At 40.8% G+C, this 13801-nt stretch overlaps 1 protein-coding gene across 10 annotated transcripts in view; it reads right to left on the bottom strand.

Annotated features, from left to right (window-relative positions):
* The window catches only part of thsd7ab (thrombospondin, type I, domain containing 7Ab), a 126363-nt gene that overhangs the window by 35647 nt on the left and 76915 nt on the right, over nt 1-13801 (bottom strand). For all 10 annotated transcript variants that reach the window (XR_016115334.1, XR_016115335.1, XR_016115336.1 and 7 more), the window contains 4 exons: nt 12204-12339; nt 9282-9385; nt 6372-6566; nt 5978-6244 (listed from right to left, as the gene is read on the bottom strand). Coding sequence is in view for 5 of the 10 variants with exons in the window: in XM_088998962.1 (XP_088855088.1) it covers nt 5978-6244; nt 6372-6566; nt 9282-9385; nt 12204-12339 (702 nt within the window). In the remaining 5 variants the exon portion in view is untranslated. The remainder of the gene's footprint in view (nt 1-5977; nt 6245-6371; nt 6567-9281; nt 9386-12203; nt 12340-13801) is intronic.

The raw sequence follows: 13801 nt of genomic DNA, 5'->3' as shown, positions 1-13801 counted from the left end.
CATTTTCGGAACTTTCAAAAGAAACTTATATTTTTTTTCCCCGTGAAAATTAAGTTAAAATGTGCATTTCCTAAATAAATTTAAATCAAAAATAAAATCCAGAAAAATAATTTGGACTTCAAGCAACCTGGTGGTGATAACATTTTTGTAAACATAAAAGTCACAACTGAGTGTTATAATGAACCCAAAGTGGTGTTTTTCAAAACATCCCTGACAGTTTTGACTCCCCAATGGCACCTTTTCACAATCCATGTTTTTCTTCAATTGAGCGCAGGGGAAAAAAACATAACAGCAACACAAAAGATGATTGGCATCTTGGCTGCAGGCATCACGTAAAAAAGGTCATATTGGACAGAAACAATGTCTGTGAAGAGCAGTGACGTGCGGGGAGGTTCATGGCTGGTGAGGCACTGACGTCATCACAGTCAGATTTACAAACATATGAACTCTACAGAGTAGCTTATTCACCATTTGATTGGCAACAATTAACGTGTTTTGTTTAAAATGTCATGTCAGCATTCTTGATATAAACTGTAGCATAGAAAAAAATATAAAAAAAAAAAAACGTGATTATTGTGTTACCTTTACTTATAAATGAAGTCCATGCGCCGCTCCTTCTGAAGAAAGGCATCAATAACTTTTTTGTAGAAGCCTTCCTCATTTTTCTTCAGTTTTAAAAGTCTCTCTATGTCTTTCAATTTAGATATAATTTAGATGTAATCCTCCATTCTGAAAATAAGGCCAAGCAACACGAAAAAAAAATCACTGGATGGTTGCACTGAACTTGCTAACTGTTTACGGTAGCTTGCTCTCACTAATTCTATTATTCTGCAGCCAAGGAGGCGCAAGAAGAATCTGTAATCACCAGCGCCCCCTGTCATGAGGGAGGAGAACTGTGTGCCTCACCTAGGCACACAGTTTTGATAAAAATAAAATAAACACTGTAGTACAGTGTTAATAATGTAAAGTGACTCTACATTATATGCACCAGCCAAACTATAGAAATTTAGTTCATATACTAAAAGTGTTTGAACACTTTAATAGGGATATGCAGAGGGACAGCAATGCGGTCTCACTGCAGAGCAAGCAGCCCAGTTAGCATAGTCATTGCGCAAATGGATTGTGCAATGTCTGCATGGAAGCCTCACCATCGAGGTGAGACTCAGTCGGCTGCTGCCTCACCGCTCGTCTCTACTTAGTATTTGAACGGTAAATGTGAAAATACAGCGATTTAAAAAAAAAAAAATCCATAAACGGTGAAGTTAAATGGAAAAGAACTTTGCATCCCAGATAAGAGCTGACAAGTCGGACGGGAAGGACGCCGACAGAGCACGGCGGAAAATGAGGCCTCCTAAATTGTCGAACAAAAGTCCCCTTTCGCCTCAGATAAGCCTTTCACTGACCTCAAGTTATGGTGACAGGAGCATAAAGATCCAACCTTGGTCAAAAAATTATGTACGCTTGCATCTCGGAGCCAACTAATTTGTGACGACAACATTGATTGTTCAAATCACTTAAAGGACAACCGACGCCTACGGACAAGTTGTGTCCATAATTTGTAAAATCACTTCAAATGACTTCTACTGAGCGTATTTTACAAAGAATCCACCGCATATAGCTATATTTTATGTTTCAAGACTCGAGCTGAATATTCAGGAAGTCTTGTTTTCGAGTTGATGACGATGCCTGGCGTGACGTCACGTTTGGAACGCCCCTGACCGAGAAAGTGACACACAATGCATTTTGCGTTACTTTGTTTGGTCTGAAAACTTCATGTTGATCCGTGTTCATGGCAAAATTAGAAGGAAAATACATAAATAACGCGATGGTGAATCGTTGTGTGTTGCACCAAGACGACTTTTGATATTCGCTGACACAAATTCTCAGCAGACAAATCAGCCCATTTCCAACGGAGCTTGGGCGCCATCTTCTGCATTTTATGGGTGCTACATTGCGGTCATTGACGGCTCGAATTGATATGGAAGGACTCCTTTAATCGATTGCAAACATTTATGCTTTCCTCTTCAGAACTATGTGAATCATATTCATAACTGGATGTGTAACAAGAAAGCATCTTCACCGAATCTGAAGCCATTGTTTTGATTCTCGAGCAAGGCAAGATGTCTTGGCGTGACGTCATGAACTGGGGGCGGGACTTTCTGAAAATCCCCAATTCGCAGCTAAATTTGTTGCAGTTTCAGCACACTTAAAGTCATTTTTATTGGTGTTTTGCATTTGACTAAAAATATCAGCCTGCATGTTTTGGGTATTATAGACGCTATAAAATGTTTTTCTGATGTCTGTTGGAAAACAAAAAAATGGTGTCGGTTGTCCTTCAAATCATTTTATGCTCAAGAAAGTGAAGATTAAAAGAAAAACACGATAATATAGTATAATATAGTCATCACGTTTTCAAGGAATCAATCTAAGTTTTTGAAACTGCAATAAAAAAAAATCATAGAAAAATAAAATGAAAACGGTATCAATTAAACAAATCAAATCAATAGGAAAAAATCCCAAATTAATTCAAATTATTTTATACTACAGTCTGAGTAAAGAATGTTTAATTTAATTTTGAAATATTATTACATGGAAAACAAACTGAAATAATGTGGTTGAAAAGTGCATAAAATAGTGATACTAAATACAGATAAATATGATTTAATTCAATTAAAGGACAACCAACATCACTTTTTTGTTTCTTAACTGACATCAGAAAAACGCTTTATAGCATCTAAAATAGCCAAAACACACAGTATGATATTTTTATTCAGATGCAAAACACCAATAAAAATGACTTTATGTGTCCAAAATCTGGAAAAAAAATTGAGCTGCGAATTGGGCATTTTCAGAAAGTCCCACCCCCAGTCCGTGATGTCACGTCAAGACGTCTTGCATTCCTGAGAATCAAAACAACGGCTTTAGATTCGGAGAATATCCTTTCTTGTTACTCATCCAGGTATGAATATGATTCAAATAGTTCTGAAGAGGAAAGCATACATGTTTTCAATCGATTAAAGAAGTCCTTCCGTGTCATTTTGAGGCAACATTGGGGAGAAACGATCACCAGAAAAGAGGCACAAAATGGCGACCTCCTGTGACCACAGGCTGACAAATTCCTTATATGGAGCTTGGACACCCTCTTCAGGCGGCTTTTGGGTGCAACACAAGGTTTTCAGACCAAACAATACAGCAAAATACATTGACGTGATGGAAGGACTGCTACAATGCGTCTTTTTCGGTCGGGGGCGTTCCTTTAGTGACGTCATGCACGGACCAACTAAAAAACAAGACGTCCTGAATATTCAGCGCGAGTCTTAAAAGGTAAAATAGAGCCATATGCGGTGAAGTCTTTGTAAAGTACGCTCAGTAGAAGCCATTTGAAGCCATTTTATAAATTATGGAAAGAACGTCGGTTGTCCTTTAAATAGTCTCAAATACAATTTAATATTTGACTTGAATATGTAAAAAGGATAAACAAATAAATAATAACTTATGTAATCTATGTACGACTACAACTGCTATATTTTCCGGTGTATAAGCCGCACCTAAAAGCCTTGATTTCCTTCAAAAGGTGACCCTGCATCTTATACGCCGGTCCACCTTATATGTTAAGTCATATTGAGCCACAACAGGTCTCGCAACTCCTGTCAGCAGCCACCGACTCCATTTCCGCCTGTAAAAGTAGTAGTGCATAACCCCAGGGTCTGCTGTAGCACCATATAATATGTTGTGCCTTATATTTGGAAAACATATATATTTATTTATGATATTTAGATTTTTTTCATTCATTATACTCGGGTGCGACTTATATATGGAAAAAAGTATGAATATGCACCATTCATTGCGCCTTATACTTTGGTGCACCTTATACACTGGAAAATACGATATTTCAAAATAAATAAACAACACTGAAGAATACAATTATCCGACATGAGTCTGAAAATTTGAATTCAAGAAAAGTATTTTTAAAGGTAAACAACAACATTTAAAATCATTAGTTGCTGCTTTTTTTCTTTGTTTTTTTGTGTTGTTGTGAGCGCCAAAAGCTGACAAGTTTTTGTTATGTTAGTTAACATATTAGAGGAACAACAGAAACAAGTATTCACACAAACGCAGGCTTTGAAAGTGCAAATGTGGTTGCAGTAAGTGTGTCCGCGCTGATTCAATTTGTGTGAAACAAAGTACGTTGGTGGAAAAAAATATGCCAGAGACCGAAAGAAAGAAAAAATAAACGAGAAACAATCCATGGAATCCACAACCAAACAACAGACACAAAATAAAAATATTCAACCTATCGTTGCAAACTTCGGCGGATTTCCAAATACAGTACAACTTCTACATTGGACATCATACGTATTACCTCCACAATATCTACATCGACACGGCGATTAAAAAGTCACACTTTTGTATTGTTATCGGAGAAAAAAAGAGCGAGCCAGAGGTCCCAATTTAACACCCTGGCTGCCATTTTCTTCCCGCTGGTGTTTGTTAGAGGAGCAAATAGACTGCCAAGCGAAAGGGCCTTATGGACAAACAGGAGCTGTTTTGTCTTCCCTCCCAAGATAGTCCCTTGCAAAATTAGATGGTGAGCTACCCAGGAGTGTGAAGTGATGTACATATACCAGTGTCAATGTTTCAACCTCACACTTAAATAAATGGAACCCAGAAAGACGCCTGTTTTGGCAAAAAAAAAAGACTCACCCATAGGCACGGTATCAAACTTAAGGCACAAGGGCCGCCGGGTCAATCTATGTGGCCCGCGAAAGCAAATCACGTGCATCAACGAGTGAATATCAGGACCTAAATGTCATATTGTCATGCATAACTGTCAACTTGTATGTTTTACCCATATTGTAAGCTTTTTTTAATCATTTCAAATAATGTACGGTGTACTACAACTTTTATACCGGATTTTTTAAATTATTTATTAATTGTGAACCTATCTTACAAAAACCATTTTGTCTCAAATCCAGTTTGTCTCAACTGCTGTTAGCCAATGACAATGCTGCCGCCGATCGCTACTATTGTCACAGCAAACCAGCAAAAGTGATCATCAATCATATATATTTTTTTATCGCTGCGTGTGGTCGGATTGATAAAAGCGTAACGAGCGCATGTGCGGTAAGCTCTCTGCATATCCGCTTGTGTTAGTGTTTTTTTTTTTATCATTTCAAATAATATACAGCAGGGGTGTCCAAAGTCGGTCCTCGAGGGCCGCCGTCCTGCCTGTTTTCCAGCTCACCCAGGAGCAACACACATGATTCAAATCATCAGGACCATTTTGATGCTGCTTCAGAGCTGGCTGATGAGCTGATCATTTGAATCAAGTGTGTTGCTCCTGGGAGAGCTGGAAAACAGGCAGGACAGCGGCCCTCGAGGACCGACTTTGGTGTCCCCTGATATACAGCATACTACAACTTTTATACGGGAATTATAATCTTTTATAAGGGCAGCTATTAACCAAGCTGTAGTACATATCATTGAGATTTTGCAATCATTTTGACCCCTCGTTTACAGTCACTTCAATAATAAACTGAAAAAAATATTTAATTGACTTGAACGATTACAAAACTATCAATCTATAAATTTGTCGAATACAAACAACATGTTTGTGTTTTTACTGTCAAAACGGCGTGTGACTAAAATGAGTAAGACAATCACATTCTTCATACATACATACATACATACATACATACATACATACATACATACATACATACATACATACATACATACATATTTCATAATGAAAAGAGCAAAAATATGGTTTGACCAGCAGCCCGGTTTGTCTGATTGTCTTTAAAACTAGGAAATGGGTGTCTGCATCACGGCCCAACTAGGCCTGCATTTTCAAACCACTTCAGAGATTTTTGAAAAGCAAAACACCCCGAAATAGCAACCATTGGAGAGCCAAATAAGGAGTTGTGGAACCAGTACAATTAGAAAACAATGGCAACACTTTTGGATGTCTTACCGTGACTGTTGCATCTCGCCGTCTCCACCAGACGTCCATCTTGGTCATAGCAGACCATGGCCTGATATCGGTAGCCCTGTCCGCATTCCTTGACGTCACCCATCACCTTCAGCCCCAGGGCGCTCTCAGAGCGGCCCCCTTCGGGTAAGATGCAGTCGGACCAATTGCCCACCGGCTGGGCGTTGTACTTGTCGCAAGGGCAATACTGCGTTTCGCTCAGGGGGTACATCTGCGTGTTCTTACACTTGTCTTTCTTCTTGCTTCTCCCTATGAGAATGTCCAGTATTATAAATCAAAGCAAAAAAGACAGTATTTCACCATAAACTCATAGATTAGGTAATTAGGTCTCATATCGTAACTTCCGACTGTGTGTGATGGCCAAAGAGCGACTTACCGATTAACGCCCTCTTCCGGGTGCGCACCCCCACACAATCGGCCGAGCAGGACGAGAACTTGGACCAGTTGGTGAGCTGGCAGTCGTCTTGGCAGGGCAGCTGGCAGTGTTGGGTGAGAGCGGGCATGCCTCGGGATAGCTGGAGACACTCACCCATATCCACCTGCGTCCCGTCCAGCTGCCGACATGACACGGCTGCACGCCCCAGCGGACACAATAAGGAGTTATAAAGAGAATGCGGAGCCACCCAAGTGCTGGATGACCTCGTGTATTGTCAGTGACACTGTTAAGCTGTTTGCTGAAACCTCTTCATGGACCTTGTAACCTAATAACATGATTAGCTGTCAACTGTAGAAAAGTCACACTGGACAAAATTCAGACGATGGTAAATACAAGTGGACTGAGTTCCTGTAAAAATGAAAGATTATTTCGAGCGTTCAACACAATAAAAGTAAATGAGCTATTTAAATTCAAAGCAGATTTTATGAACCTCAAATACGGCTTACAGAAGGGGTGTCACTCATTTTAGTTACCGTTTCCCTTGGAAGAACGTTATGACTGAACCCATGTACAGAAGTCAAGAATATCTATTGATTCAACTTTTAAGTTTGGGAACAAGAAAATGCATAGAATCTCTTTTTTATTTATAAATATGAGAATTTATGGAGCTCTTTCGAGGCGAGAACATCATGAAATTGATTATTGAGCGCAATCCTTGAAATTGAATTTTCATGAATGCCACCCGGGATTCTTCACCCAGCCAGCATCATTTGCCGTCAAGAAACAACATGACGTTTAGCTTCTCACTTCCTGCTCCTCGCCTCCTCCCAAACATCAAGAAGACACCTTTGATTAAAAATGCATGGCGCCGGCCTGAAGTGAAGGAAGCGACGAGAACCAATAATTCAGACTGTCAAGTGAGCCTCAAGAGGCATCATTGAAGTGATAAATGTGAGGATTTGACATGGTTGCATGTGGTCTGAAAAAGAAGCTACAATGATAATCTCAGTTGGATTTGTTACAGGAAATGGTGCTTTTTCAGTCTCAGCTGTCTATTTTTTCACTTGGTTACATTATTCATGGGGGGCCCGGTAGTTGAGTGGTTAGCACAATGGCTTAACAGTGAATAGGTCGCCGGTTCGCGTCCCGGTCCGGCCTCCCTGTGTGGAGTTTCCATGTTCTCCCCGGACCCGCGTAGGTTTTCTCCGGGTCCTCCGGTTTCCTCCCACACTCCAAAAACATGCATGGCAGGCAGATTGACCACTCCGAATTGTCCCTAGTGTGAGTGTGAGGGTGACTGTTGCTCATCTTTGTGTGCCCTGCGATTGGCTGGCAACCAATTCAGGGTGTCGCCCGCCTCGTGCCCGAAGACAGCTGAGATAGGCTCCAGCAACCCCCGCGACCCTAATGAGGAATAAGCGGTACGGACAATGGATGGATTGACATTATTCATGATTGCGTTACTTCCAACACATGTAGGTGTAATTTTTGTATTTTATTTTTGTCCAATAAGATTTAAAGGACAACCGACACCTCCAGACAAGTTGCGTCCATAATTTGTAAAATCACTTCAAATGACTTCTACTGAGCGCATTTTACAAAGATTCCACAGCATATAGCTATATTTTATGTTTTAAGACTCGTGCTGAATATTCAGGAAGTCTTGTTTTCTAGTTGATGAGGATGCCTAAAGTGACATCACATTTGGAACGCCCCTGACGGAGAAAGCGACACTCAATGCATTTTGGGTACTTTTTTTCTGAAAACAGTGATGATTGCGAAATTAGAAGGAAAACTACATGAATAACGTGATGGTGAATCATTGTGTGTCACAGTCAATTGCGGTACCAAGCATGAAGAACGTGTGAGTTTACACAAATTCCCAGCAGACAAATCAGCCAATTTCCCATGGAACTTGCAAACATTTATGCTTTCCTCTTCAGAACTATTTGAATCATATTCACAACTGGATGAGTAATAAGAAAGCATCTTCTGCGAATCTGAACTCTCTGAAGCCATTGTTTTGATACCGGAGCAAGGCAGTGTGTGACCAATAGTGACATCACAAACAAGGGGGAGGGACTTTCTGAATAGCTTCAGTTACGAGCTCATTTTGTGACAGTTATGGGACACTTTAAGTCATTTATATTGGTGTTTTGAATTTGACTAAAGATATCAGCCTGTGTGTTTTGGGAATTTTAGATGCTATGAAACGTTTTTCTGATGTCAGTTAGGAAACAAAAAATGGTGTCGGTCGTCCTTTAAGCTTTCATGTGTTGCCACAAGGACTCGGCATTATGCCTGAAATCAGATATGATGTCATCATGAGAATTTATTGCCCATATTAGTTTAAAATTAAAACTCACCACTGTATGGTATAGTGTAGGCAAGCATAAATCACATTGCTGATAAATATTTCATACATTATGTATTTATATTTAATACATTATGTATTTTATGATATTTGGACTTGTATGTTTGCTGTGTAGCTGTTGAAAGCCCGCCCCCAATTATTTATCACTGACAGCCAATTTAGACACCACTACAAAAGTCTGTTTTAGCGTCAAAGCATTTATTCTAGTCTTTCGCTAACCATCATTGCACGTTATCTTAGCGGTTAGCATGGCTTTCCTATGTTCCATTACAAGCTCACAATCTGATACCATAGAGGTGAGGATTGGTGCGAAGAGTGGCTTCAAAATGTCATAAATATTGATTGTAGACTGCTCCAGATGATGCGCGTGGCACAGCTCTGTGATTTTAGATTGCATTTTTGGAGAATCTTGATGGATTCTGTAATTGTGTTAACAGCTTGCGGTGACATTATGAGGTGGGTTAAGACCTCACAGAAGGCCAAGGGAACAAATGTGGAGTTGTGCTGGTACATTAGTGTGATTTCAGTGTACATACCTCGTGTTTGAAGTCCCGGCCCGCAGTTTTCTTGAGCGCCAGGTCGGTCCTGCCTGAGGAACCAAGGAACCAGCTGGCACTTTCTCCACTTGTGGGACTTCCACCTGGGAGGGATCAAAACACAAGATAGACAATATGGTCAACCTCGCATACTTGAAGTTGCAAGGAATTAATTCACACTCCTTTGTGTTCACATGTGTTACTTCAAAGGTCACGTCAAAGCTAATTGTTAGCCCATGTGCCAATGGAGTTTGCTATTGATTGTTAGCATTTTAGTAACGGAGGTAACGCAGTTGTTTGAAAGCAACATTCAGCCATGAGTGGAAATAAATAGGTTTAAGACTCTTTTTAAAGGATATTTATTCATTGCATTGGACAAACTGTAGCTTCTTGTGACACGAGTTGAGCCACCTGCCACTACACAGTGCTTTTATCTCATGTTCATGCTAACGGGTGGAAGCAAAATGATCATGCGAGTGACGGCTTTGATTGTGATAGCCTCCCATGATAATTCACTTATATCTGAAGTCACCTATGTATTTGCGTTTCCACTTGCGTCACGAGCAGAACTAACTGCTGAGTGGCGAAGTGAAGGGAAACACGACGCCAAGTCACCACTGTCACGTGGTTGGGAGGTCATCAAAGACAAGCAAGCTTCATGTTTCTTTGCGGCATCTCAGAGTGAGCACACAAACAAACAGGCAAGCTGGCAGACCTCATCAAAGGCGCTCACCGCATGACTCTGACTTAATTAGTCACCCCGACATGCTTCCCTTTGCACACATCACATTTTATTACACCTGACAACCCGCCCAAACAAGGTGCCACGCTCCTCTATAAATATTCAAATACAAGCACAGCAGATATTTCCAGAGATGTGAGGAGAAAAACACATTTGCATCTTTCTATAGAAAGAACAAGAAATGCTAACATTTGCTCGAAATCTTAACCCAGGCTTGAAAGATTCATTTGAATCAGTCGTGTTTCATACCAACATGAAATACAAACGCTAATCCAGGCAAGAAACACAAACATTTTCTTCCGTCTTTGAAACTGACCACACTTCAAATGCCAACGTTGGCTTGCAACGCTGATTTTGGCTTTAAATCGCAAATTGAAACTCGGACCGAGTTTGAAAAACATAATCGTAAAATGCACCGAAAATTAGAAAGCTTAAAGAACAACCGACACAATTTTTTTTGTTTCCTAACTGACATCAGAAAAATGTTGTATAGCCTCTCAAATACCCAAAACACGCAGGCTGCTATTTTTAGTCAAATGCAAAACACCAATAAAAATGACATAAAATGTCCAAAATCTGCCACAAATCAGCTCGAAACTGGGGATTTTCAGAAAGCCCCGCCCCCAGTTTGTGACATTTAGCATGAGTCTTAAAACGTAAAATATAACTATATGCGGTGGAATCTTTGTAAAATACCTCCAGTAGTAGTCATTTGAAGTCATTTTTCAAATTATGGACACAACTTGTCCGGTGGCGTCGGTTGTCCTTTAACTCAAGCATGAAAGCAACACTTTCAGAACTCTAATTTCAATGGTAACTAACTTAAAAGGCTAATTTTAAAGTCCGAGATTTTCCTCAAAACCCAAATTTGAATACAGTAAAGTCTCGTTATATCGATATTCAAGGGAGTCCGAATAAATATCGATATAACCGGGACTATCGATATATCCGATCCTGCGCCGAACTGCATTAAACAAAAGCCGCCAAAAGAGGGCAGCCAAGCGCCATATAAGAAACGGAGCTGGCCATTAGCTCCCTTTTTTTTGGGTGAGAGATGTTCCCCCAATGTTGCCACATATAATTCTTTAATGATTGTAAACATGTATGCTTTAATCTTCAGAACTACAGTGTATTTGAAACATATTCATACCTGGATGTGTAACAAGAAAGCATATTATCCGAATCTGAAACCATTGTTTGGATTCACAAGCAATGCAAGACGTCTTGGCGTGAAGTCATTTTTATTTGCATTTGAATAAAAAGTGACATCGGCTGTCCTTTAATACACAGTATGGAATGTTAATAATTTTCAAAATCATCGCGCTTCAGCAGACAAAACAAGAAACATTGTTGCAAAAAACGATTGCATTCATATACAGTACAGTGGGCATGTACATAACACAACAGGGAAACTGCAACGCTTACATCTTACTGTATTATGTATACAATTTAAAAAAGTCATCAATCTTCTTCTGCTTCCCATTTTTACCTTTTAACACAAACACTTCAATCTCGTCTGCTACACACGAGCTAGCGTCTGAAAATGAAAATGGCTCTGCTACACGGGTGCTGGGCACGTAACCAAGTCACCTGACCAAGTCGACCAATGGCGCGACTGATGGCGTGACACGTAACCAAGACACGTGACCAAGTTGACCAATGGCGCGACCGATGGCGTGTCACGTGACAAAGTCACACGGCCAAGTCGACCAATAGCGCGACCGATGGCGGCTCATGTGACCAAGTCGACCAATGCCCATTTGAAACACTAACCCATTTTTCAATCCCTACCCTCAGCCTGGCTTGAAACATCAACCCTGGTTCAATACCCTAATTTGAACCCATAAAACTGTCTTGAAACCCAACATAAAACCACAATTATATTTAACCTTTCTCTTGAAAACGCAACACTGGCCCTATGGGGTGATTCCAAAATCTACCAATGGCTTGAAACCCTCATTTTAAAACATAACCCTTCTCTGTATCCTAACCCACACTTCAAACACAGAGCTGAAAAACCTTCCCATTTGAAAACCCAACCCATTCTTGACATAAAACCCTGATACAAAGTTTCAAATAAAAAACCTAACCTTGTTTTGAAACCCGAACACTTATTCACAACCCTTAACCCAAACTCAGTGGACAATATGTTGTGATGAGTTAACGTGGTTTGCGTTTACCTGAACCCTGGACATGTTTGTGTTGGCTGACATTCTTGATCCTCCTCCAAAACATCAGGACAATCCTGACCTCCGTTGGAAGGCGCCTGGATGACCAGACGCTTTCTGTATTGTTTGGTCTTTATGGCGTTCCCAGCTGAGAAATACAACAGGTGATAAGAAGGATGCCGAAGAGGCTAAACTTCAGCTGTTTGGCCGCAAATATCACAAACATTTACTGTTATTGTGGTTTATATGGGACAATTTGAAGTTTTGGTTCGGACTTTAGCAAGCATCATACCACTTGATATGCTTGATTTGCTTTCGTGGGCCGAATCAGATGATGTGGCGGGCCAGATTTGGCCCCTGGGCCTTGACTTTGACAGCGTGTTGGCAACTAGACACATTTGAACCCTAAAAATCAAAAACATTTTGGTAACTTTCACAGTGTCACGTTCCGAGCGAGAGTGACGGTAGCTGAATCGACGGAACGTAGTGGAATGTTCGGGATCCCAACGCAGGTGACAGACGTACTATCCAAGTAGGATGTTTATTCAGAAATGAAAGAAACACAGAGAGTAAGAAGGCAGGGGGTGATCGGACCCGCTTACTACACCAAAAAGCAAATAACACACGGGGGTGCAAAATTACGCAATCCCGGAAGATGACATAAATTTACGGGACGCGGGGAGAATACCAGAATAGTCCAGGTACGGTAGAGAGGCGAGGTGAGTCAATCATCCGGCATTGGCGAGGTGACCGCAAACCGTATAAATGCCCTATGTCCGTCATTAGAGAATTGACAGCAGGTGGAGGGTGGCCAGGAGAGGCAGCCCCGCCCCCCGCTGTCAAGTCGCACGTGACACACAGACAGGGTCATGTGCAGGGCTGTGAAATGTAAATGTCTCCACTGTGAGACAACTAATCATCATCTAATCTAATCTAATCTAATCATCAGCATCTGAGATGTAAGCGTTGTCCAGAACCCTCCCAACAGACATCAAACCCAATTCCTCCGTTTTTAGTAAATATCAAACACTTTTGGTTTTCTATTTAAGACAAAACACTAAACCGCAAGTACATTTTTGAAATCTATTGAAATAAAACATGAAAATCAACAGTAGAATTATATAATTCATAAATTCATATTATATATGAAATGTTGATATGAAAACCAACATTTAGAATTTTTTCAATGTACTGCGTTCACATAATATTTATAATAATATTAATAATAATAATAATGTAGCAGTTGAGGAATGAGAACACACGGTCGATTGGAGTACGTCTTTATTCCAACTGCTAACAAGGAGAAATTAAAGTAAAACCGAAACTGCAGTGAAATATATGTGACATAAACCCGCCCCCTCCCGTACACCAGCTGGGTGAGATGCCCGGTCCCAGTGCCCGCCACACAGCCCCCCCCCAGAACACCCAGAAGGACAGTCAAGGCGAAAATCTTGCAGGGGGCTTGACCAGCCTGCCACAACGACTATGCAGTCCGTCGTTCGGTGGTAAAGGTGAAATTGCTCGCGCAGGTGATCCGGGTGAGAACTGAGTGGGGGAACGACACTCAACCCTGACATGCCGCGAAGAGGCTGGAGGTTTTGGAGGGCGTC

Source organism: Hippocampus bargibanti, linkage group LG06 (assembly GCF_051943395.1).
Source record: "Hippocampus bargibanti isolate YZ-2025 linkage group LG06, ASM5194339v1, whole genome shotgun sequence".
Classification (NCBI taxonomy): domain Eukaryota; kingdom Metazoa; phylum Chordata; class Actinopteri; order Syngnathiformes; family Syngnathidae; genus Hippocampus; species Hippocampus bargibanti.
This window is presented reverse-complemented; position numbering and strand designations above follow the sequence as displayed.